This window comes from Geotrypetes seraphini, chromosome 17 (assembly GCF_902459505.1).
Source record: "Geotrypetes seraphini chromosome 17, aGeoSer1.1, whole genome shotgun sequence".
Classification (NCBI taxonomy): Eukaryota; Metazoa; Chordata; class Amphibia; order Gymnophiona; family Dermophiidae; genus Geotrypetes; species Geotrypetes seraphini.
In genome coordinates, this window is record NC_047100.1 from 47,854,002 (window position 1) to 47,881,064 (window position 27,063).

The following is a 27,063-nucleotide window of genomic DNA, read 5'->3' on the forward strand; positions in this document are numbered from 1 at the left end:
TCTGCTGTCTATATTTTGTACTAGCAATAGCGGTTTTTAGCGCAGGGAGCCTATGAGCATCGAGAGCACTGCAGGGCATTCAGCGCATCTCCCTGCGCTAAAAACCGCTATTGTGGTTTAGTAAAAAGAGAGGGGGTATATTTGTCTATTTTTGTATAGTTGTTCCTGAGGTGACATTGCATAAAATCATCTGCCTTGACCTCTTTGAAAACCCGTGGAATATAAATGATAATTAACATTTTCTCTGCGTACAGTGTTGAAGCTGTATTTGGCTGCCGTAAAGGTCATCTCTGATGCAACCAGAAGTTGCATCAGAGACGACCTTTCTGGCAGCCATATGCAACTTTAACGCTCCAGTTGCTGAAAGAAGGCAGTTGAGACATCGCCAGCCACGAAGGTAAAGGGTAGGGAGGTTTGTCGGCACAGTTGTCGGACTGGGCCTGTTGTCCGGAAGGGGGGGGCGCGGGTGCATGGCGGAAGTGGCTAAGAAGTGTTCTCGCTGCAGGGGGGGGGGTGAAAGTGCCACGAAGGTAAGGGGCAGGGAGGTAGAAAGGTGGGGTGGAGAGGAACAGACGCTGAAGGGAAATGGGTAAAACAGAGTGGGGTGAAGATGTTGAAAGGACATGGGGAAGACGCAGAGTGGGGGAAGACGCAGAGTGGGGTGAAGACGCTGAAAGGACATGGGGAAGAGAGAGTGGGGAGAAGTTGCTGGCAGTGAAGAAGACAGAGATGCCAGACTATGGGGGGAGTGGAGGGAAGAAGATGGGTGCCAGACCAATTGGGTTGGGGGATGAAGGGATAGGCACAGTAACAGAGCAAATGGAAGACGTAGAGAGAAGAGAGACAGTGGATGGAAGGAATGAATGAGACGATGTGGAAAGCAGAAACCAGACAACAAAGGTAGAAAAAAAAAATTATATTTCATTTTTTTGCATCAGGATAAAGTAGTATATTAGTTGTGTTGATAAAAATTTATAAACAAAGCCTTGCCAGCTGACCATCTTTCTCCAGTTCAGCAGCCAGAACTTTGATTTATAAGGAAGGAATAAGCTAAATATTGTAGTACTGAGGCTTGTATGGATGCTATGGATACGGTGACGGGGCGGTGAATGGGATGGCAGTGACGGTGACGGGGCAGTGAAGGGAATGGCGGTAATGGGGCGGTGATGGGGATGATGGGCCAGGGACAGATTTTTTTTCCCCCATGTCATTCTCTAGTCCAAATGCCCTGCAGGATCAAAACACTTTAGACTTATGGCTTCACTCTTGAGCGTGCAGCCTTAGCCTGAAAGGGCTATTCTGAGGTTGTCGTACCTATTCTCTTTTGGTCTAAGAAACTGACATTCTCTTCTGATGCAAAAGCTTGGAAGATGGACTTGAGAAAACTTATACTTGGGATAAGCAGCATAAAATCTGTTTTACCCTTTTGCCAGGTATTAGTGACCTGGATTGGTCACTTTTGGAAACAGGATACTGGGCTTGATGGACTTGATCTAGCCCAGTATGGAAATGTTTATGTTCTTAGCTTGTGTATTGTAAGCTGCTATTCTAATAGTTCTAAGCAGCCATGACTAAAAACTGTATCCGGTAGACTTTACCATACCATAAGAACACTGTTAGGGGAAAAGGGATGGGATTTGATAAACTGCTTTTTTGTGGATACAATCAAAGCAGTTTACATATTACTGTAGTGAAATGGTATGGTGGCCATGTTGGTTCGCTCTTCAAGGTAATATGTAGAAATAAAACAAAGGAAAAAATACATTTTTATTGGACTAACTTAATGTAGTTTAATTAGCTTCCTGAGGAAGGAATCACCTTTGAAAGTTAATCATAAACTACATTAAGTTAGTCCAATAAAAGAGGTATTTTTCCCCCAAATATAGACAGAGAATACTTTTCCCCTAAAACATCACCCCTCTTCTCCCCCCCCTTTGCTTTTTTCCCCAATGTGTCCTGCTATGGCTGGTTTTGCCCCAGCCCCCTCCCCCTCCAATTGAAAATTACCATTTGCCCACTACCTTCCAAAGACAAGCCTGCCTTACAGCTTTGATGGTCTAGTGATGAGCTTGGGTAAGAACGATCCTCCTATACACTGGCCATGCAATCTCCATATTGGAAATGGCTGCTGCAAGTTTGTCATTACAAAATACTGAAACCAGGTAAACCAACCCCACGTCAAGCCAAGCATAAATAGAAAACCAAGTGGGGAATGGGACTGTACACATCAAGCTTGGAATCAACAATTTTATTAAAATTCAAATAAAAGCTAAACATCTGTATTGCTACACAAATGTAATGTCTGTATCGCTACACAAATGTAACATGGTCTGTTTCGGCCCCTCATTGAGAGGCCTGCCTCAGGAGTGATGGAGTTGGTCCACTAGATGACGATGTGGCACTTAAAATTAAAGCTTTAAACTTGTGTTTTACGTGCTTCAGTGGAAACTCCAAAGGTGGGCAGAAAAAAAAAATGCTCAAAAACAGCTCGAAGACAAAAACACTAGTGAAAGCTCCAAAAAGTATGTGGCAGTCTCATGAGATTGCCACGGGAATTTGTGGCAGCCAGTTTCAGTATAGAGATTGCACAGGAAGGAGCAAAGGAGGATTGCCTCTGCCACAGCTCATCACTGGACCACCAGGATTGTAAGGTAGGCCCAGGGAGAGGTCTGGCGTTAATTTTTACAATGGGAGTGAGGGAGTAGGCTAGGGATAGAACTGGGGACAGGGGCCAGCTGTAGCAAGACACCTTGGGGAAGGGAGGCTAGGCCTGGATAGAAACCAAGATTTTAATTTTTGATGTGCTTTTTGACCAAAAAGTCTTGGTTTATATTAGTATATACAGATATTTATTTTCTACCTGGGGCAATGGAGGCATAAGTGACTTGGGCCAAAGTCACAAGGAGTTGCTGTGGGCATCGAGTCTGGTTTGCCAGGTTCTGAGGATGTTCCTCCAGGTCCTAAAATACTAATACACCACCTACTGAGAAAACAAAACAAATGGAACTGCTAAAAGATCTCCACAAAGAAATTGCGTCTCAGTCTTATACACAAAACAGACCCTCAACAAATATGAAACAGGGGACTACAGATCTGTGATAGCGGTATGGAGACAAAAAAACTGAACTGGAAAACTAAAGTCACTCTGCATATACAATACACAAATGCCAGAGAAATAGAAACTGAGATATAAGATACCAGAAATGCACATTGCCAAAAACTAATTGACTGAGCATTGTTTTTTTTTCCATTTGCTATGATTCCAGTGTATTTGGGGGTTTTTTTCCTCCTGTCTTTTTGAAGGGTCTCATGTCCATCTGACACTTATCATTCCATATCTACCATCCATCTATACTCTGTCCCTATCCTCACTCTGTTTTCAACATTTTCCTCTTCTTAGTCTGATTTTGTCTACTCCACTTGCCTGTCTCACCCCCCCCCCAGTAGATTCAAAATCTTTTCATCTCCCTCAGAAGACTCTGTATCTTTCCCTGTCCCTTCCCTTCCCCAATCGATCCAGCATCCTTTGAGTTGTCCTTCCGATAAATCCAATATCTCTTCTCCCTCCCTTGGATTTAGGAACGCTCCTTTTCTCCTTCTCCTCTCCTAGTCCTGAAAATTGTACCTTGACATTCAGTAGTTGCAACGATTCAGACAGGCAGCCTCTGCTGGCTCTGGAGCCTTCCCTTGTCCATGTCCTGCCCATTCAGGACTGTGCATCATAGGAGGTGAGGCGCAGCCCAGGGAAGGCTCTGGAGCCAGTCAGAGGCTACCTATCTGAATCACATGGGGTATCACTGTGAGGGAGGCACAGAAAAGGGACCTTTAGACCCACTGGACACCAGTGAGAGCTCTCGGGTGAGACTGAGGAGTGACAGGGGTTCTTTGAAGGTATAGAGTGAGAGGGGTGCAATGTTAGACCAAGAGGAGGCTTTCTATTTAAAGAAAACAGGAGAAGGTCCTGGCAAGGAGATTTTTTGGGGGGGGGAGTGCGGCAGCAATCAGACTGCTATAATGTGTTATGTGGATCATGGTCAATATTCAGCTGGGCCTACATAAGTTTAGGAAACAAATTCTTGGCTGGTCATGCCCCAGTATTCAGTACTGGTGCCTACACAGTGCTTTATATTGACTATTGGGGCTTTATTCTTTTATAGAGGTGATCAGCGTTTAAACTCCTCCCCTTCCCCCCAAAAATCCCCCAAACAAACAAAAAACCTTGTTTAACACTGGCTGAATATTGACCAGAAGATATTTTGGAACTTAGTTATATTGGTCCTAAACTATAAAACTAGTTTCTTCTCATAGTTCAAATGGCTGTTTGCTGTTAAAAAGTAGCTGAAAATAATGTTCTTTTATAAGGCTCACGGAGAATGAGTTATTGAGATTCTTAATACAGTAGATAAATATCTTTGCATTAATTTGTTTGATTATTTTGTAAAATTTTAATAAACTGGTTTGTTGCTCTTGCACGAGGTTGGTTATAAAGTTTTTAATAAATAAGTCAAATTAAAATCTGATATTTCTCACAGGTGTTGTGTCTGTGTGCTTTGAGGGTGACAGCGATGGATACATTAACTTGGTTGCTTACCCCTTTGTGGAAAATGAAGCTTTGGAACAGGATGAGGTTTCGGAGAGGGAGCAGCCGCGGCGGAAACATTCGCGCAGGAATTTTCACAGATCAAGTGGCTCCACGGAACACAAGGATGACAAGTGTCAGGGACTAACAGGAGAAAGCACAGAAAGGTGAGGAGGGACAGGCAGGAGAAAGCATGGAGGGAAGGCTGAGCAGAGAACGAGAACACATGGATGAGGAATAATGAGGGGCCATAACAAGTAGTAGATGGAGCGAAATGCTAAAAAGCCGTAAGATAAGAAATGGAAATGTTATTGGGGATAACAAGAGCGTGAGGAATTGTTTACTAAGGTGCAGTAAAATTCTGCAGTTAATACACACTACAAAAATGAATGCATGGTAATGGCAAAGCTTTTGTTTGTAAATATGGGAATGTGGCCAGCATTTATTTGCCCATGCAGTTTCTGCACCTTAAGTGTATTGCCTGTAGCGCAGTTGTATCCGTGCTAAGGGCAATGCACTAAAGCCCCCAGCATCCTTACTGAAGACTCCGTCCCTTGCTATTACCTGGGAGGTTCCCCTGGTGGGGGGGGGGAGGGGGGCAGGAGTGATCCTCTGATGAATTCAAAATAGTGCTTCTGAACCCAAGTGATAGTCTCAAAATAGAATTGCTAGGGATCAGAGGTACCATTGGCCACTGGAGGGGCAGGAGCATACTGCCCTTTACTAACTACCAGGGAATGTCTTGTTCTTTTATCACCGTACTGGACCAATCCATATCATTGAATTGTGTTTCTTCCTAACTAGCAGATGTAGGTAGAGATACTGAACTTTTGCAGTGACATCACTGGTATAAGGGGCTAATAATATAGGCTGGAATCCTTCAGTATTTTTTTTACCTGCAGCAGATGATTAAGTTGGATTGGTGCAGTAAGATATTGGATAGGTAGACCTGTCCCTTGTTCACAGGCCCTGGCTTGCATCTACAGGAGAAGTACCCAAGCTACATAAACTCCACACATAAAAACTTGCGCCTTCAGGGCTCCCAAAGAAAAGGCTTGCTTCACAAGCTGCTCATTAAAGATCTTTATCCCAGGACAAGCAGGCAGCTATTCTTGACTGATGGGTGACGGCACCGACGGAGCCCCGGTACGGACACTTTTAGAGTGATTGCACTCTAAGAACTTGGAAAGTTCTGGTAAGCCGCACCGCGCACGCGCGAGTGCCTTCCCGCCCGACAGAGGCGCGCGGTCCCCAGTTTTCTTGTTTCCGCGGAGCCAAGAAGACGCACGTTTCAACGGCTGTTGAACTTTTTCTAATTTTTCGTCTTCCCGCTCGCGTAAACTTCTTGGGAAATATTGTTTCCCTCTTTTTATTTATTTATTTTCTTTCAAAAAAAAAAAAAAAAAAACGAATTTTGGTTTTCTTATTCTTTTTTCGTTTTGCCCGGCGGGGCCTGCTGCCACCATCGAGGCCTCGGCCTTCGATTTGGCAGAAGCCGTGTTTACGTTCATGCCCCCCCAACCCGGCTTTAAAAAGTGCCAGCGGTGCGCGAGGCCTATTTCTAACTCTGACCCGCACAACTGGTGTTTGCAGTGCCTCGGACCTGACCATCGGGCATCCACCTGCACACGCTGTGCCACTCTTCAAAAAAGAACCCTAAAAAACCGTCAAATTCAGCAACGGTTATTATTCGGTACCGACATGTCGGACACGGCGGCACCGGTCCCTACTTCGATCCCGACGCAGTCGGCACCCGTCTCATCGACACCGCGCGATACCGCGTCGGCGCCGCACCAGTCAGGTAAGCCGGTTAAGAAGCCTTCCCCGCTGGAGCGTCCTCCGGTCAAAGTAGCAGAGAGCCCAATCCTGCCGACCGCGAGGCGCCCACGGAAGCGCTCCGCACCGATAGAGGTAAGCCCCTCGACATCGGGTTCCTCTTCGGAGTGTAGTGCGGCACCAAAGGTACCGCAGAAGAGAAAAGCGGTACCGGTGCCTACTTTAGACGAGCGCATTGCTGCCGTCTTACAAGTGCAATTGGAAACTCAGCTAAAACAAATCCTTCCTGCACTCCTGGTACCGAACCTTCCGGTACCGGTCCGGTCTGAGCCTTCGGTGCCGATAGTTGCACAGCCTATGCTCTCAGCTTCCTCTTTGTCGGCACCGACACAGTCTACTTCCATGCCAGTCCTGGCACCAGAGTCGACTGCTCAGCATCAGGCTGTTCAGACTACGGCACCGGTGCAACGGCAATCTCCCGGTACCGTCTCTATGAGATCAGGAAAATCGGTACGCAAGTCCCGACATCTTGATCCCTCCACTCCAGATTCTCGACACAGTTTTCAAATTCGAGATCCTGATCTGTGGGGTGATTCAGAGGACCCTATGCTCTCTGAGGGGGAATGTTCATCTGGTGATGAGGATCCTTCTACTTTAGATCCATCTTCTAGACCAGATGTATCTTCATTCTCATCCTTTTTAAAAGAGATGTGTGACTCTCTCTCTCTATCCCCTTGGAGGCTGAGTCGAAAAAATCCAAAGCTTTTCTTGAAGCACTGGATTTTGACCAACCTCCAAAGGAATATCTCAAGCTACCCCTCCATGATATCTTGAGAGAGACCTTTTACAAGAATTTGGAGACACCCTTGACTATTCCTGGAGCACCTCGCAAATTGGACTCCTTATACAAAGTCATCCCAATTCCTGGGTTTGACAAACCACAGCTCCCACATGAGTCCCTCTTGGTTGAATCCACTCTGAAAAAATCCACGGGAGCTAGTGTGTACGCCTCAGTCCCTCCTGGCAGAGAGGGAAAGGCCATGGACAAATTTGGCAAACGGCTATACCAAAATGCCATGTTAGCCAACAGGTCAGGGAATTATGCATTCCACTTCTCCTTTTATCTTAAACATCTAATTCAAGATCTCACTACTTTTGAGAAGTACCTCCCTGACCGTAAAAAATCTGCTTTTCGCCGCACTACTTCATCACTGTTGCAGCTTAGGAAGTTCATGGTCAGGTCGATCTATGACACCTTTGAGCTGACCTCTCGGGCTACAGCTATGTCGGTGGCTATGCGTCGACTGGCGTGGCTCAGAGTGTCAGAACTAGATGTCAATCATCAAGATCGACTAGCTAATACACCGTGCCTAGGGGATGAGCTGTTTGGAGAATCCATGGACTCAACCACTCAAAAGTTGTCGGCACATGAAACTAGGTGGGATACTCTCCTCAAAACCAAAAAGAAAACCCCACCTTCTAGGCCTTTTCGCCAACAGTCGGCCTACCAACGTCGATTTGTTGCTCGCCCTTTGCCACAAGCCCAGCAACAACCCAGACGTCAGCGACAACAACAGAGGCCAGCTGCTAGACCAGCACAGCAGCAGCAACAGGTGAAGCCTCCCCCTTCACAAAAATCCACTCAACCCTTTTGACTTAGTTCTCCAGGACATAGCCAGTCTCCATCCTGCTACCCATCTTCCACAGCCTATAGGAGGACGCCTTACTGTCTTCATCAGCCGTTGGGAATCCATCACCTCGGACCAGTGGGTCCTCAACATCATCCGCCACGGCTACTCTCTCAACTTTCACACTCTTCCGGGCCAAAGTGTTCCAAAAGAGTCTGCTTTGAACTCTCCTCAGTCCTCCCTCCTTCTTCAGGAAGTTCAATCCCTCCTCCTTCTGAACGCCATAGAGGAAGTTCCTCTAGATCAAAAGGGGCTGGGATTCTATTCACGTTATTTCCTAGTCCCCAAGAAAACAGGAGATCTCAGACCTATTCTAGATCTTCGGGACCTCAACAAATGCTTGGTCAAAGAGAAATTCAAAATGTTGTCTCTGGCCACTCTTTACCCCCTTCTCAATCAAGGCGACTGGCTATGCTCCCTCGATCTCAAAGAAGCATACACTCACATACCGATCGATCTAGCCTCCAGGAAGTATCTCCGCTTCATGATCAATCGTTGTCACTACCAGTACAAGGTTCTGCCCTTCGGTCTTGCCTCCTCTCCAAGAGTGTTCACCAAATGCCTGATTGTGGTAGCTGCTTTTCTTCGTACTCACCACCTTCAGGTGTTTCCTTATCTGGACGATTGGTTGATCAAGGCCGATGCGCCTCAGACAGTTCTCACGGCCACCAACCAGACCATTCTATTTCTCCGTTTGCTGGGATTCGAGATCAATCTACCCAAATCTCATCTCATTCCCTCTCAGAATCTTCAATTCATTGGAGCAGTTCTAGACACAGTCCTAATGAGAGCGTTCCTACCCTCCAACCGTCTTCTCATACTTCAATTTCTATGTCAACAGGTACTTCTGCAGACGTCCATCTCTGCCAAGCGCATGATGGTTCTCTTGGGTCACATGGCGTCTACAGTTCATGTCACCCCTTTTGCACGTCTTCACCTAAGCACCCCTCAATGGACCCTAGCCAACCAGTGGTCCCAAGCGATGGATCCCTGCTCACGACACATATCTGTAACATCATCTCTTCGTCAGTCTCTACAATGGTGGTTGATATCCTCAAATCTATCCAGAGGTCTTCTGTTCCATCTACCTCCTCATCAACTGGTTATTACTACCGACGCCTCCCCTTATGCCTGGGGGGCTCATTTGAACGAGTTCCAAACTCAGGGTCTTTGGACACCCCAGGAAAAGAAACATCAAATCAATTTCCTGGAACTCAGAGCGATGTTTTATGCCCTCAAGGCCTTCCAACATCTCCTCTTTCCTCAAGTTCTCTTGCTGTGCACAGACAATCAGGTGGCGATGTACTACATCAACAAACAAGGTGGGACGGGCTCTCGCCTCTTGTGCCAGGAAGCCCAGAAGATCTGGACTTGGGCCATAAATCACCATCTATTCCTGAAGGCTGTCTATATTCAGGGAAAACAGAATTGTTTGGCGGACAAACTCAGCAGAGTTCTCCAACCTCACGAGTGGTCACTCGATCCTCTCACTCTGCAGTCCATCTTCACTCAGTGGGGCACTCCTCAGATAGACCTCTTTGCAGCCCCTCTCAATCACCAGCTGCCCCTCTTCTGCTCCAGACTCTACACCCCTCACCGTCTGGCAGCGGATGCATTTCTCCTCGACTGGTCCAATCTGTTCCTGTATGCTTTCCCTCCTCTGCCTCTCATTCTGAGAACCTTGTTCAAGCTCAAGAGGGAACGAGCCACCATGATTCTGATTGCTCCGAGGTGGCCCAGGCAACATTGGTTCTCCCTTCTACTTCAACTCAGTTCCAGGGAGCCCTTTCTTCTTCCTCTGTTTCCTTCTCTGCTTACACAACAGCAGGGGACCCTTCTACATCCCAACCTCCAGTCTCTGCACCTGACAGCTTGGTATCTCTCGGGCTGACTTCTCATGATACACTTTTATCTCAGCCTGTTCGTTCCATTCTGGATGCCTCCAGGAAACCCGCCACTCTGCAATGTTACCATCAGAAGTGGACACGTTTCTCTTCCTGGTGCTTCCTCCGTCAACATAATCCCACTTCCCTTGCAGTGGAAACTTTATTGGATTATCTCCTTTCTTTATCTGACTCTGGCCTCAAGTCTTCGTCTGTCAGAGTCCACTTAAGTGCTATTGCAGCATTTCATGAGCCAGTCCATGGAAAGCTCCTCTCAGCTCATCCCCTGGTGTCCAGGTTCATGCGGGGTCTTTTCAATGTGAAACCACCTCTTAAAACACCTCCTGTTATCTGGGATCTTAATGTGGTTCTTTCCGTCTTAATGAAGCCTCCATTTGAACCTTTGGCTACTGCCACTTTCAAGTTTCTCACTTGGAAGGTACTTTTCCTCATCGCCCTCACCTCTGCCAGGAGGGTCAGTGAGCTACATGCACTAGTTGCAGACCCACCTTTTACGGTCTTTCATCACGACAAGGTGGTTCTGCGTACTCATCCAAAGTTTCTCCCTAAGGTTGTCTCTGAATTCCATCTCAACCAATCCATTGTTCTGCCTGTCTTCTTTCCGAAACCTCACTCGCATTCTGGAGAACAGGCTCTGCATACTTTGGACTGTAAGAGGGCTCTTGCTTACTATCTTGAGCGCACAAAACCCCACAGATCAGCTCCTCAGCTATTTCTGTCTTTTGATCCGAATAAATTAGGACGTCCTGTTTCTAAACGTACGTTGTCTAATTGGCTGGCAGCGTGCATTTCTTTCTGTTATGCTCAGACCGGACTGACACTGGAAGGTTCGGTAACAGCCCATAAAGTCTGAGCTATGGCAGCGTCTGTTGCTTTCCTCCGGTCCACGCCCATTGAGGAAATCTGCAAGGCTGCCACTTGGTCCTCAGTTCATACTTTTACATCTCATTATTGTCTGGACGCATTTTCCAGACGGGATGGACACTTCGGCAAAATTTGTTTTCCTAATGGCCAACCTTCCCTCCATCCCTCTTTTTGTTAGCTTGGAGGTCACCCATCAGTCAAGAATAGCTGCCTGCTTGTCCTGGGATAAAGCACAGTTACTTACCGTAACAGGTGTTATCCAGGGACAGCAGGCAGATATTCTTGTGTCCCACCCACCTCCCCGGGTTGGCTTCTTAGCTGGCTTATCATAACTGGGGACCGCGCGCCTCTGTCGGGCGGGAAGGCACTCGCGCGTGCGCGGTGCGGCTTACCAGAACTTTCCAAGTTCTTAGAGTGCAATCACTCTAAAAGTGTCCGTACCGGGGCTCCGTCGGTGCCGTCACCCATCAGTCAAGAATATCTGCCTGCTGTCCCTGGATAACACCTGTTACGGTAAGTAACTGTGCTTTCCAGTGCAATAGGTGAGATATTCTAGACAGCTGGGTTATTTCCCCATACCTATATGCTGCAGAAGGAATCCACTCTGGATTTTTCACACTGCAGTTTAGTGCCCTCTACAGTTTTTTTCTTTCTGCCCGCATGACTGCAATTGTGTGTGTTCTGCTCTCCCCATTTTATTGTTTGAATTCAATGTAATTTTGTCCCCTTTTTGGGAAATTTCGTACTTGAAGCTCTGCCTGCTTGAGAATTCACAGACTTCAGTCTGTAGTTGACAGGCCGATTCCTTTTTGGGTACCTGTTGGCCAGCCTGCATAGTTTTCTCTGGAGCTCAGGGCCTTCCCTGTAGTTTCATGTACTGTTAAGCAGAGGTGGAGTGCAGGCTTTTAGGCACCTGTAGGAGGTTTCTTGCAGGGTGCTGGCTGCGTCTTCGCACCTCTGCCTGTCCTGGTGTGCATCTGGTGGTCTGCAGGGGTGGAGGTATAGTCAGACAGAAGAATATGATTGGCAACTTGAAGATTAGTTTTGAGGAAGCATTCCCAGCATTGTGGCAGTGAAATTCTCATATAGCTACTGTGAGAGAGCTGAAAGCAGATTTGCAGCATGAATCTTGTCAGGTCACAGTGAGTACACAGGCTGACACCCTGTGAGAGACATCAGGGGAGGTTGGAAAAAGTGGGCTTTTGAGTGTTTCTGGATGTTCCCCTGTGTTCCCCTTCATGAAAAGTCTTGATTGCTGTTTTTAGAGTTTGAGAAGTATGATAAATATCATGATTTTGGTGTGAATTTTGTCAGCAGCCATATTGGAATTTTAGCAATTTTTTTTTTTTTTTCTTTTCTTCAGCTTCCTGTTTCCTTAAAACTGAATTTTGCCTTAAACTGCTGGGATGGAGTCCTTGGGCTCTCCTCTTATGGATTCTTGCCAGGATTGCGCAAGTTTAGCGCTTTAGAGTGTCCTTGTGCCACATGTTGTGGGGGGGTGGGGAGCTGTAGCGCCCAGCTTAGTCCGTCGTTGTTATTCCCCCTTCCTTGCAGAAGCAGGTGATCAAATGCTCAGCTAGCTCTGTGGGGCGATTGGCATTGCTTTCGGCTGGTCCTTCAGTCGGCCAGACTGCAGACCCTCCCTTGCCTAAGAAATGCAAATTTAAGTCATCTAAGGGTGACTAAGCCCCAGGAGCCGGACACTTTTTCTAAATTCATGAGATTTTTGTGGTCAGAGTTTCATAACAAGTTATATTCCCCTGCGCAGCCTCAGTCTGCCTCTGCTGTGTCACTTAGTGGCATAATGGCTTTGGGCATGTCCTCACTTCAGCCTACTGTGGCTGTTGCGTTGCCTGATCCTGATCTGAGGAATACAGATGCTGATCTTTACCTTACTGATCCTTTGTTTGCTGGTACACCGCTTCCCAGACCGGGGGATCAAGGCTTGTTTGCTGGATTTGTGGATCCTTTGGTGGGGAGTGTCTTGGATCCTGGTGGTGATCCTATGGTCCTGCGTTTATTTAAGTTTTCAGCTCTGCTGGATTTTATTGCTGAGTCTTTGTAGGAATTAAGCTTAGTCACTTAGCCGACTCTGTGCACTTCTACCTCCTGGCTTTGTAGTGTGTGCTTGCAGTCTGCGACTTTTCCCAAGCATCCGGATATGAGCTTTCTGATCTTGGAGCAGTTTGACTCTCCGGAGTGTGCTCTGAAAAGTGCTAGAGCTATGTCATGCTTGTATCCTGTGGCACAGGAGTGCCAGTAGTTTTTGGGTCAGCCCACAGTGGATTCTTTGGTGGCGCAGGTGACTTGCGAGAATTCGCAGCAGCCAGCAGCCTCGAACAGAGCAGGAGGGCAGAAAGATCGCTCCTGCTCCATGCACTGGCTGGCTACCAGGGACCCAAAAGTTAAGTGGGGGAGGTGGGTCAGAGGTGTGGTTGTCAATTTCTGCAGGCACAGGAGGCAGAAGTGATTCCTCCTGTCTCACCCACCGTGAGCCTGCTGAGAAGTCGGGGGGGGTGGGTGTGCATGGGTTTCTTTTTGGATTTGGCTGGGACGGGAGATGGAGGATCCCTCATATCCCGGCCCACCACTGTACCACTGGGTCCCGCAGCAGGCCCAGTGGAGGCCTATAAGGCATCTGGAGGGAGGGCAATGAGGTGCGAGTGAGGGGAGGTTTGATGCGGATCCTGGCAGGGGAGGGAGGGGGCACTGGGTGCAGATCCAGGCACTTGAATATTAAGCCCCATCTTTTATATTGGTCATCCATTTTGGGGGAAAATGGGGGGGGGGTCTTGATTTATATTCGGATCGACTTATATTCAAGTATATACATTAATTTTTGTGGCACCTTCTACGAGGCCTCTGCTTGATTGCTGCACTATAGCTGTACCACAGCCCTCCCCAAACATCCACATGCAACTATAAGCCTCTCCACAGCAAACTGGAGGGCTACAAGATTTAGCAAACCTCCAGCTATTCAACAGCTAAAGTGCAAAAAAGACATCAAATTCTACTTCTTTATTCAAAATTTAAACACTAACCAATTAAAACATCAAATATAAACTCCAAAACAGTAGTTTTTTTACAACTAAAACATTCAAAATAATATAATAAACCAGACAAAACAATATGCATCTCCTTCCAACCTGCCTATATCTATTAAAGTGTACATATTGCTAAACTAGCCTTCATTATTCCCAGTAGTATACAAATGCAATAATATAATATAATCATACCAGCTAAAATAAAAAAAAAAATCCTAGTACATGAACACTCAAAAATGAAGCTGATTCTGGGGATTGACTGTTTACAATATTGATAATGTGTGGAGTTTTTTTTCTGACCTATGATTATTGTGCATCCTCTTGACTATGTTGGCTTGTCCTTTGTAGGAGGTGTGCTGTGAACATTGAGGTCTTTTTCTCCACATTATTGAGGTTGTGTTGGCAGGATCATTCCCACATCTCCTGAAGAAAGTGTAGTGTGTGTTTTTTTGCTATTGAAAGTAGTGTGTGTCCCATTAGCTCAAAAGATCCTGCACAGTTAATTTTCCTTCCCCCACCCCTCCAATTACCTCTGAATCACTGTGATCTTGAGCTAAACACTTCCTCTCATCAATGCTCGGATCACTGATATGAGCTGCATATCAAAATTTACTCTCCCTGAACCTTCAGTCATGACATCATGAGTCCTGTGTCAGAATACTGTCTGTCTGACATCATTACTCGAGGTAAACTTCCAGATGTACCAAAGCCCTCCCCAAACATCCACATGTGACTACAAAATCTCTCCACAGCAAGCTGAAGAGCTAAAATATTTAGAAAACCTAATCTAATCTAATGCTTTGCTTTGTATACTGAGACTTCAATCGAGGAAAGTTCGTCTCGGTTTATAATAGTTAGTTTAGGCAATAAGAACTATAGAGAAGGAGATATCAAAGAGAATTAGTTACCAAAATGCTTAGTGAACAGGATAGTTTTCAAAGACTTACGAAAAAAGGGAAGGGAGACGGAGCTTCTTAGAAAGAGTGGAAGATTGTTCCAAAGTTGAGGGAACTTAGAGGTCAAAGATTGATTAAAGATCTTGACTCCTTTAATACCTTTTCTAGAAGGACAGCTAAAGTGCAAAAAAGTCATCAAATTCTAATTCCAAACCAGTGCAGTTTACAAATAAAACATTCAAAATAATACATTAAACCAAACAATAAATCACTATTCTTATGCATCGCCTTTCAAAACTAGCCTTCATTATTCACTGTAGATTAGATTGTAAACAATTTCTATTGACTGAAAAATGGGCAGAACCATAGGAAAACTACAGGATACAAAAGACAGCGAACAAAGGCGGGAGATCCGCTTAGCAAAGCACATCAATACAAAGGCATGTGTCATTTTCATCTACCCACTAACCCCAGAAACCCAGAACTCCCCGCCATACCCCCTTCCCACTCCCTACTCTCTACCCTCCAAATATGGAGGGAAATGCAAAGGCAGCTCCAGGGCATACAGGAGTCCAAGTACCCCCTGAGCCCAAAAAGCCCCCCTCCCAAAAAAAAAAGGACCAGGCAAGCCAGACCTAAGTGGAAAAGGAAACACCATCAAGGTTCCCCCAAGGTCTGAACTCTGATGATCCCAGGGCACTCAGCAGAGCAGGCATCCCCACCAAAAACAGACTCGCCCAACCCCCCTCCCCCCCAGAGCAAAGAGATGCAATGATCCAGAACAGACTAAGGTACACTCAACAGTTAAGCTAGGGTATTTAGTATAAGTCTGCGCCCCCCCCCCCCCCCGGAGACAAAGGAGCGCAAATAGGGGTCCCAAAGGAGCAGAAAGCATCGGCGACGTTTAAGAGAGCCCCCCCACCTCACGCGCCTCCCAAAGAACCAATGCATGAAGGTGGGCTCTCCATTGCCAAAAAGATGGGGGGTTTGGAGAGATCCAATGCTGCATTATACACATGCGAGCCAGGAGACACACCTTACGAAACAGTTAACGATCCCCCTTGTGCAAGGTCCCAAAACTGCCCGGAATATCCAGCACCACCTGATCAACGGTGCCAGCCACAGAGCTACCCAATAGGGAGCCCAAAAATTCACTGTAGTTTACAAATGCAATAATATAATATAATCATAAAAGCTAACATAAGTGCTAGTGCACTGTCAGCACATGGACACTCAAGAATGAAGAACCCATACAGAAGCTGATTCTGGGAGACCCTAATGTGTCCCATTAGTTCAAAACATCCTGCACAGTTAACCTTCCTTCCCTCATCCCTCCAATTAGACTAGCAAAACTGATTTCCTCTGAATCTCTGTGATCTAAGAAAATCTAAACTAAACTAAACTAAACCTTAAGTTTATATACCGCATCCTCTCCACGAAGTGGAGCTCGGCACGGTTTACAAGAACTTAAAATATAAGAAGAGAAAGGAAAAGATTTACATGAGCTTATATATAGAATGGAAGAGTAAAGAGCCAAGCCATAAGACAAAAGTGACCCGGATCGAACATTGGAATGGGGCCCCAAGACAGAAGATCGGGCAAGAGGGACAGTGGAAGAGATCTGTCACAAGATGACGAACCAGATCCATGTACCGCGGGCACCTGGACCAGTCCAGAGCCACCAGGATCACGCGGCCAGGGTGCTCAGCAAAGTGAAGGACTTTGACCACCATCGACCACAGAAGAAACAAGTACAGGAGGCCTGACATCAGCCAAGGCTGTACCAGAGCATCCAGCCTCTCAGCCTGAACACCCCTACATCGACTGAAGGACTGTGGTGCTTTGATGTTGTCATTTGTAGCCATCAGGTCCATAACTACTGTCGCACTGAAAGAGGCTATACGCAGGCTATCCACAGCAAAAGTGTTGGAAGCGTGGAAAATGCAGATGACACCATATACAAGGTCTCGGGAGACGACCTCCAAGCCTAGCCCTCCCCCAAATTATGTCACGTCTATCACCCCTGGAAAACAGTCTACAACCCATACAAAGTACTCCACAGATCCCCACCAATCCCCTCACTCCCCAGTTGAACCCAAAAAACCTTCTGCACCCCCTACTGCCCTTCCCCGATCAAGTTCCATCCATTCTCTCCCGATACATGCTCCCCATCCAGATCACTGTACCACATAAGATACCTAGCCTGACCCCCCATCTGCCAACCCCCAACTTCCTACATCTCCCACCCATCTGCCAAAGAAGGCTAGCTACCACCCCTCCCATCATCCCACCATGTCCATGAGCTAAGAAAATATGGTATACTAGTGTTTAAGCCCGTTACATTAACGGGTGCTAGTAAAGCCTCCTTCCCTCACATGTCCCCTATTTTCAGCCCCAGCTCCAAACCCATTTCCACCCCCAGCCCCCTTCTCCCATCTTTTTCCTTTCAGCCCCAGCCCCCCACGAAGCAGGCGTCATCCGTCCCCGTAGCACATGCCGTCCGCGGAAGAGGAGCAGAGCACGGGAAAGAGGGAGGGTGAGCCTGTTAGAGTCGGTTCCTGCGCATCAGACGTGAGGTGAGCCAACCCACCGCCATCTTCCACTTTCGATGTCGTGTTCCGGACGCAGTAGCCGGGGAGCCAGGCCCCCTATGCTCACGCTCCGTTACTATTCAGATACGATCATCTCTCTGTCTCGCAGCGGGCTTGCCGGCTCCGGCCAGACAAAATCTAACCGTGTATGGAGGAAAACAAATGATATTGATGATTGATAATTATCATTATCCCAGGACAAGCAGGCAGGTATTCTCACTAGTGGGTGATGTCATCCGACAGAGCCCCGATGCGGACGTCTCACAAGCATACTTGCTTGAAGAAACTTCAGAAGTTTCGAGATGCCCGCACCGCGCATGCGTGAGTGCCTTCCCGCCCGATGCACCGGGCGTGTCTCCTCAGTTCTTTTCTTTCCGTGGAGCTGAGAAGTTTTATTTCAACTCTCTGCGCTGAGTGAACCCTTGTTCTTGCCTTCTAGTGCTCGCGGTTTTGAGTTTATTTCTCATATCGTGTGTTCTATTCTGTCGTTTTATTGTTTGTTTTTTAAAAAAAAATTTTTCCATAGATTCGACCGGATCGGCCACGTGGCTGGGGCCCCGCAGCTTCGATCTAGCGGCGGAGCTTTTTCGGCCTATGTCCCGGCCTATTACCGGTTTTAAAAAGTGTAGCAAGTACCAGCGCGCGATTTCATTGACGGACCCGCATCGACGCTGTTTACAGTGTCTCAGGCCTCAACATCTTCCGAAATCGTGCCGGCCTTGTTCCACTCTAACTTTCAAGCGTCGCTGTTTCCTGTGGGAGTCATTGTTCACTATGGAGGCTTCCAGTGAACCTTCAGCTTCGACCAGTGCTTCGCCTTCGACGTTGGCATCTGCTCCTGCTGCATCGGGTCTTTTGAAACCGGCTTCCTTCGTTCCGGTTTCGACTCCGCCTCCTGCTTCGGTGCCTTCTTCGGTCTCCTCAGGTCAGGTGCCTCCACAGACCATTCCCCCAGTGGTTCTTGAGGTGCCTAAGCACTTGGCCGCCCGGGACCGCGAAGACCGTGCAGGGGGTCCCACTTGAGATGCGGCTCCCCCCTTATCGGCTTCGATGCGGTCGCTCATGGAAGCCCACTTCCTCGAGCTCATGACTACCATGGGGCCCAAGTGGCTTGCCACAATCCAGCATGGGCATGCGGAACCTCCTCGTGGGGTCGAGCCGCCTCCTCCTCCTCCGCCTTGCTGCTCGCTCTCACTGCTAGGCTCGGAGGCTCGGCGTTTGGCTGCCAGTTCATCGAGGAGTGCTTCGCTTAGTGAGATGCCGCCTCTGGAACCCATCCCCGCCTCTGACAGAGACAATTGGGATTTGCCTCCGAGGAGCCGAAGCCCTGTGCGTCATCAGGAGGATTTCTTCCAGAGCCCCTTGCCTGCCAAGCCATCTCCCGACCCGTGGCATGCTGCACGAGAGGCGTCGACCCAACATCCTCTTCGCTCTACGGCCTCCAGCCCCATCTATTCGTTGGAGGCCTCTGCGGAGCCATCTTCGCATCGTTGTTCCAGATCTCCTTCAAGACGGAGTGTGGGGCGCCACTCCAGGCATTCTTCGAGGCATTCGTCCAGACATTCTACCGTCTCGCCTCTGAAGTAGCTTCCTCGTATGGTGTATTCATCTTCGGATGTCTCGCCTCCTCCGGGCCTAGAGTTTGAGGATACCATCAGATCGTTCTCTCCTTGTAGATCCCATGTCTCCTTGGATCAGGAAGCCTCGACTTCATCGAGTCTGTCTCAGCGTCCTATGTTGGCAGACCAGCTGTCTTTTTCATCTTTTCTGCGGCAGATGGCAGATGATCTCGACATCACCTTGGACTCGGGTTCCCGCTACTCCAAGGAGTACCTGGATACCATGCATCTGCCTCATCCTCCTGCTGAGTCTCTTCGCCTGCCTCTACACAAGCTCCTCGACCAGACGTTCATGCGCTGTTTTGAAACACCGTACTCCATTCCTGGCAAACTGGATGCCAGGTATCGCACACTGCACCATAAGGGGTTTGAGGGCTCCCAACTCTCCCATCAATCCCTGTTGGTCGAGTCCTCCCTCAAGCGATCTCATCCGTCCCAGGTATATGCCTCGGTGGCCCCGGGTCGAGAGGGGAGGACCATGGATAAGTTTGGGAGGCGCATCTACCAGAACTCGATGATGGCTTCCCGAGTTTCAATTACACCTTCCATTTTGCCACCTATTTGGAGTTCTTCCTTCCAGTGCTTCGGAAGTTTATGCCTTACATTGACTCTCAAGCTCGTTTTGAATACGAGGAGGTCGTCGCCTCGCTGTCCCAGCTGCGTCTTCAATTGATGCAATCCTCATATGATGCGTTTGAGCTCTCGGCACGGGCTGCCGCCTGTTCCGTGGCTATGCGTCGCTTGGCCTGGCTTCGGACCATTGATATGGGCCCGAACCTCCAGGACAGGCTTGCCAACGTCCCGTGTGCAGGTGCGGATTTGTTTGATGAGTCCATCGAGACGGTGACGAAGAAGCTGTCGGACCATGAGAAGTCATTCCAGTCCATCCTTCGTCAGAAGCCTAAACCTACTCAGTCTCGACCTTCTCGACCACCCTTGATATACCAACGGCGTTATGCTCCCAGGCAGGCTCCTGCTGCAAGGCAACCGGCACAGAAGTCTCAACAAAAACCTCAGCCTTCTGCTGTTCCCAAGGCTCCTCAGCCTTTTTGACTCTCTTGTTGGGAGCATAGCTAACACCATTCTGCTATCCCCTGTATTTCCAATTGGGGGTCGCCTCCATCATTTTTACCATCGATGGATGGCTATAACCACCGACCTTTGGGTCCTTACCATCATCAGGGAAGGATATTCTCTTCAGTTCCATCATGTTCCTCCGGAACATCCTCCAAGAGAGTATCCTTCCAACTTAACCCAGACTGCCCTTCTTCTTCAGGAAGCTCAGGCTTTGCTCCGGCTTCGGGCCGTCAAACTGGTCCCTGTTGACCAACACAACTGGGGGTTTTACTCCCGGTACTTCCTTGTTCCGAAGAAGACGGGCGACCTGCGTCCTATTCTGGACCTCATGATGCTCAACAAGTTCCTGGTCAAGGAGAGATTTCGCATGCTGACCCTACCCCCTCCTTGAGCAGAACGACTGGTTATGCTCTCTGGATCTAAAAGAGGCCTACACTCACATTCCCATTCATCCGGCCTTTCGCAAATTCCTCAGATTTCGAGTGGGCATCTTCATCTGCAGTATCGAGTGCTCCCTTTCGGCCGGTCCTCGTCTCCCAGAGTTTTCACCAAGTGTCTGGTGGTGGTGGCCGCTGCACTCCGGAACCATGGTCTTCAGGTGTTTCCCTACCTCGACGACTGGCTCATCAAAGCTGCCTCGGCTCCAGGGGTCATCTCGCCGACCCAAAGGACTATTTGGTTCCTGCAGAGTGTGGGGTTCGAGATCAACTTCCCAAAATCTCATCTGCAACCTACCCAGTCTCTTCCCTTCATCGGGGCGGTTCTGGATACTATCCAACTCAGAGCATTCCATCCTCCACAGCGCCTGGAAGCTCTTCTTCATCTCTTGTCAGTCAGTGTCTTCTCGCCAGTCCATCTCAGCGAGACACATGATGGTTCTCCTGGGCCACATGGCCTCTACGGTTCATGTGACTCCTTTTGCCAGACTTCACCTCAGAATTCCTCAGTGGACCCTGGCTTCTCAATGGACACAGGTGTCAGATCCTTTGACTCGTCACATCCTGGTCACTCCTGCTCTTCAGCAGTCTCTACGTTGGTGGATGATCTCTTCCAATCTATCCAGAGGTTTGCTGTTTCACACCCCTCCCCACCAGAAGGTTCTCACAACCGATTCCTCGACCTATGCATGGGGGGCTCATCTGGACGGTCTTCGCATTCAAGGCTTCTGGACCAGTGCGGACCAGCTGTGCCATATCAATCTTCTGGAACTCAGGGCGATTTTCAGTGCTCTTCAACATCTGCTTCACGACCTGGTGGTCCTCATTCGCACAGACAATCAGGTCGCCATGTATTATGTCAACAAGCAGGGGGGCACGGGATCGGCCTCCCTCTGCCAGGAAGCTCTCAGAGTCTGGGATTGGGCGATTCGCCACAACACCTTCCTCAAAGCTTTCTACATTCATGGGGCAGACAATGCCTTGGCGGACAACTTAAGTCGTCTCCTCCAGCCTCACGAATGGACCCTCCATTCCAAGCCCCTTCATCAGATCTTCTCTCAGTGGGGGACGCCTCAGATAGACCTCCCCACAACTTCAAACTGCCTCAGTTATGCTCCAAGATCTACACTCCTCATCGCCTCGAGGCAGATGCCTTTCTTCTGGACTGGAGGAATCTCTTTTTATATGCGTTTCCTCCATTTCCTCTCATTCAAAAGACTCTGGTCAAGCTGAAGTCCGACCATGCCACCATGATTCTGATAGCTCCTCGGTGGCCCAGACAGCCTTGGTACTCCCTTCTACTTCAACTCAGCAGCAGGGAGCCATTCCTTCTTCCAGTGTTTCCTTCACTGCTTACTCAGCATCAAGGATCTCTGCTCCATCCCAACCTGCAGTCTCTCCACCTGACAGTAGTGGATCATTGGAACAGACTCCCACTCCAGGTGATAAAGGCCAGCAGTGTGACGGATTTTAAGAGAACGTAACTCCTCTTCAGTTTTCCAAAGCGGTGAGGGATGTGTTGGAGGCTTCTCGGAAGCCTGCTACTTGACAATGCTACTCCCAAAAATGGACTAGATTTTCTACCTGGTGTGTTTCTAATCGTAAGGAGCCTCAACGAGCCTCCCTATCTTCTGTGTTGGGACTATCTTCTGCACCTATGTCATTCTGGCCTCAAGTCTACATCGATACGAGTCCATCTGAGTGCAATTGCGGCTTTCCATCAGCCTCTGCAAGGGAAACCTCTCTCTGCACATCCTGTGGTTTCCAGATTTATAAAAGGACTTTTCCATGTCAATCCTCCTCTCAAATCTCCTCCAGTGGTTTGGGACCTCAATGTTGTCCTTTCTCACCTTATGAAGCCTCCTTTTGAGCCTCTCAACAAGGCTCCGCTGAAGTTTCTCACTTGGAAAGTGTTTTTTCTTGTTGCCCTCACTTCTGCTTGCCGAGTCAGTGAGCTTCAGGCCTTAGTGGCGGATCCGCCTTTCACAGTATTCCATCATGACAAGGTGGTCCACCACACTCAACCGAAATTCCTGCCTAAAGTGGTCTCTGAATTTCATCTCAACCAATCCATAGTTTTTCCTGTGTTTTTTCCAAAGCCTCATTCTCATCCTGGAGAATCAGCGCTTCACACTCTGGACTGTAAACATGCTTTGGCTTTCTACCTGGATCGCACCAAACCACACAGAACTGCTCCTCAACTTTTCATCTCCTTTGATCCGAACAAGTTGGGATGCCCTGTCTCGAAGCGTACCATCTCCAATTGGATGGCGGCTTGCATCTCTTTCTGCTATGCCCAGGCTGAATTACCCCTTCCCTGTAAAGTCACAGCCCATAAGGTCAGAGCAATGGCAGCCTCTGTAGCCTTCCTCAGATCGACACCGATTGAGGAGATTTGTAAGGCTGCCACTTGGTCCTCAGTTCATACCTTTACTTCTCATTATTGTCTGGATACTTTCTCCAGACGGGATGGACAGTTTGGCCAAACAGTATTGCAAAATTTATTCTCCTAAGTTGCCAACTCTCCCACCATCCCATTGGGGTTAGCTTGGAGGTCACCCACTAGTGAGAATACCTGCCTGCTTGTCCTGGGATAAAGCAATGTTACTTACCGTAACAGTTGTTATCCAGGAACAGCAGGCAGCTATTCTCACGTCCCACCCACCTCCCCTGGGTTGGCTTCTCTGCTAGCTATCTGAACTGAGGAGACACGCCCGGTGCATCGGGCGGGAAGGCACTCGTGCGTGGTGCGGGCATCTCGAAACTTCTGAAGTTTCTTCAAGCAAGTATGCTTGTGAGACGTCCGCATCGGGGCTCTGTTGGATGACATCACCCACTAGTGAGAATAGCTGCCTGTTGTCCCTGGATAATAACTGTTACGATAAGTAACATTGCTATTTAGGCCAGGGGTAGGCAATTCCTTGAGAGCCGGAGCCAGGTCAGGTTTTCAGGATATCCACAATAAATATGCATGAGATAGATTTGCATCTCAAGGAGGCAGTGCATTTAAATCCATCTCATCTATATTCCATTGTAGATATCTTGTAAACCTGATTTTTTTTCTCTACACAAATTCCGCTAGTTGTTCCAAGAAAACTTTATGTATTATCTTTCCTAAGAACGGCAAGACCAAGATTGGCAGGATATAGTGTTGAGAGGACCAGAATTGCCTACCCCTGATTTAGGCTAATAGAATATCATGCCTTTTGCAATCTTGAACGAGAGAGGTATTTCAGTGAAAAAATTAAGAATGCGATCAATCGACTAAAGGAATTGTTCGAGACAGTGCAGTCTTGCATAGATGGATTTGGTGTAAGTAGAAAAAATACCCCAAAAGCCATAGAATATTTAATTTTTATGGTTAAAAAAATGGAAGGGCTGTATGGAAAGATCAAGAACACGGAAAGCCTTGCTGCGGTATTAGAATCTGAAATAACCGTCAAATGGATTGACTTTCGGGAAGTTAGTGAGGAAATATTGGCAAAAACTATACACTCCTTATGTCCTACAAGGGCAGTGGATGAACCCTGTTGACTTTCTATCGTTAAAAAGTTAGGAAATCGGGTTGTACCTTCTCTTGCAATGAATGTTAATAGATCTCTGCAGTCAGGATATATGCCTAGGCTATTGAAAATAGCCACTGTTAAGCCAAAACTAAAAAAAACCCCACACATTTGGATGATACAGAATTAGCAAACTTTAGGCCAATCTTGGTCTTGCCGTTCTTAGGAAAGATAATGCAAAAGTTTTTTTGGAACAACTGGCGGAATTTGTGTAGAGAAAAAAAATCCTTGACTGTAATCAATTTGGCTTTCATAAATATTGCCGCTGCTGGGTCTGACCAGTGGTCCATCATGCCCAGCAGTGGCAATACTAATGAAAGCCAAATTGATGAGTCGAGGATTTTTTTTCTCTACACAAATTCCGCTAGTTGTTCCAAAAAAACTTTTTCTAAGAATGACAAGACCAAGATTGGCAGGATATAGTGTTGAGACTTTAATGACGACTACTGTTGATCAATTGAAGAGATGGATGGATCAAAATTATACTGTTTGCTTTGTTTCACTAGATGTTTCTTCAGCTTTTCATATGGTTGATAATCATATCTTGTTTCAGATCTTGAAAGATATGGGTATAGGTCGGACTGTATTACAATGGATTACATCCTATTTTCAAGATCGCATGTTTAAAGTTCAAAGCAGCAGTGAGTTATCCGATTGAGAGCCAATGAGCAGAGATGTTCCATAGTACTCTGCCCTCAGTGCTCTATTGTTTAATCTGTATATGTCTTCTCTGGGGGAGAATCTTTGCAAAATTGAAGTAGCTTATCATATTTATGCTGATGACATCCAACTCTTCTAGAATTCCAATGCTTGATTGGAGAGCTGAGTTGAATGAAAGACTAACAGGATGTATGAAAAGCGTAAATGAGTGAATGGTGAAACACAAGTTGGTTCTGAATCTTGCAATATCAGAAATTATGCTTTTATTTATTTATTTATCGCTTTTAAAATTTTTCAAGAAGACCTTTTGTCTTCTTGAATATTGAAAAAGAAGCAGGAATAATCATTTTAAACAAAATACTTGTATAAAATAGGAAATACAATTCTTAGTCAATACTATTAATCCCATATATAGATCCAAGAATTCTAGTGAGTGAAAATAAAAAATAAGTCGCATCAATTTAGCAAGAAAAGCAAATATCTAACTGCGGTAGTAGGAATATTTCTAATTACTTTGAGTCATTGTTGCTGTTATTTTATTTACCCCTTCAAGGCGTTTCGTAGAGAGTAACCCTGTTAACTGAGATGGATCAAATAATACATATGTATTGGATCTATATTTAACAATACATTTACAGGGATATTGCAAGAGAAAAACACCTCCCATCATTGTTACCCCTGGTTTAAGGAGCAAGAATTGTAGTTTTATGTTTTTGGGTGTCCTTAGTCACATCTGGGAACATCTGTATCTTTAGTCCCAAAAATTATTTGTCTATTTTTGAAGAACAACTTAAAGAAACACACGGTACAAAGAAGAAAATCTCTCTTGGCTTTCCGTGATTTCCAGAAAAAAACTCAGCACAATATGGGCTCATGTACTCTGCACGTATTTAGATAACCCTTCATAACTCCAGTCAAAGCTTTGAGATACAAGAGGCTTTACAACTTGGACTCTTTCATGCCATGCACAACCTGAACTTTTCATCCTTTATATAACCACCTGCTCTCATAATAATCTCCCGATACCACACTTTGTATATATATATGTGTTTATATACAAACATATATACTTTTTTTTTTTAACCTTTGTATCTAATTCCTCTTTTAAAATCCTCCTTCTGTTGGACGAAGTTGGCGTGCTATGGTGTTCTAGTTCAGCAGGAACTTGTCTAACTTTGTCTTGAATCCCCAGAGGGTGTTTTCCCCTATAACAGCCTCCGGAAGAGCGTTCCAGATTTCTACCACTCTCTGGGTGAAGAACTTCCTTACGTTTGTATGGAATCTATCCCCTTTTATCTTTAGAGAGTGACCTCTATTCCCTTCATTATCTTGAATGTTTCGATCATGTCCCCTCTCACTCAGTCTCTTCTTTTCAAGGGAGAAGAGGCCCAGTTTCTCTAATCTTTCACTGTACGGCAACTCCTCCAGTCCCTTAACCATTTTAGTCGCTCGTCTCTGGATTCTTTCGAGTAGTACTGTGTCCTTCATGTACGGCGACCAGTGCTGGACGCAGTTTTCCAGGTGGGGGCATACAGTGGTATAATAACCTTCTCAGATCTGTTTGTGATCCCCTTAATCATTCCTAGCATTCTGTTTGCCCTTTTTGCTGCATGTACGACTTCATTTACTTGTCTACCAGTACTCCCAAGTCTCTTTCCTGAGGGGTCTCTCCGAATACTGCACCGGTATCCTGTATTCGTGTATAAAATTTTTGTTACCGACCTGCATCACCTTACACTTATCTATGTTAAAACCTCATTTGCCATGTCACGGCCCATTTCTCGAGTGTGTTTGTCACGTTGCAGATCTTCGCAGTCCTGTGTATTCACTACTCTGAATAACTTTGTATCGTCTGCAAATTTAATCACCTTGTTTATCGTACCAATTTCCAGGTCGTTTATAAATATGTTGAAAAGCACGGGTCCAAGCACCGAACCCTGCAGCACTCCACTCGTGATGCTTTTTCAGTCCGAGTATTGTCCATTTACCCCCACTCTTTGTTTCCTATCCGCCAACCAGTTTTTAATTCACGTGAGTATTTCACCCTCAAATCCATGGCTCGCAATTTTTCAATGTAGTTCATGCGGGACCTTGTCTAACGCCTTCTGACAATCCAGATATACAATGCGGACCGGGTCACCCTTGTCTATCTGCCTTTTCACTCCCTCGTCAAGTAAGATCTTCCTTTCCTTTCCTTGAACCTTTCTTGAAGATCAGCGTAACATTTGCCACTTTCCAGTCTTCCGGAAACCTTCCTGATTTGATCGACAGATTGGCTATTAGTTGGAGCAGTTCAGCTATAACCCCTTTCAGTTCCTTGATTACCCTCGGATGGATGCCGTCCGGTCCTGGGGATTTATCATTT

At 46.9% G+C, this 27,063-nt stretch overlaps 1 protein-coding gene across 9 annotated transcripts in view; it reads left to right on the forward strand.

The window, feature by feature from the left end:
- The window catches only part of IP6K1 (inositol hexakisphosphate kinase 1), a 118,755-nt gene that overhangs the window by 17,244 nt on the left and 74,448 nt on the right, over nt 1-27,063 (forward strand). For all 9 annotated transcript variants that reach the window (XM_033926468.1, XM_033926473.1, XM_033926472.1 and 6 more), the window contains exon 3: nt 4,533-4,746. In XM_033926468.1, coding sequence (XP_033782359.1) covers nt 4,533-4,746 — 214 coding nt within the window. The remainder of the gene's footprint in view (nt 1-4,532; nt 4,747-27,063) is intronic.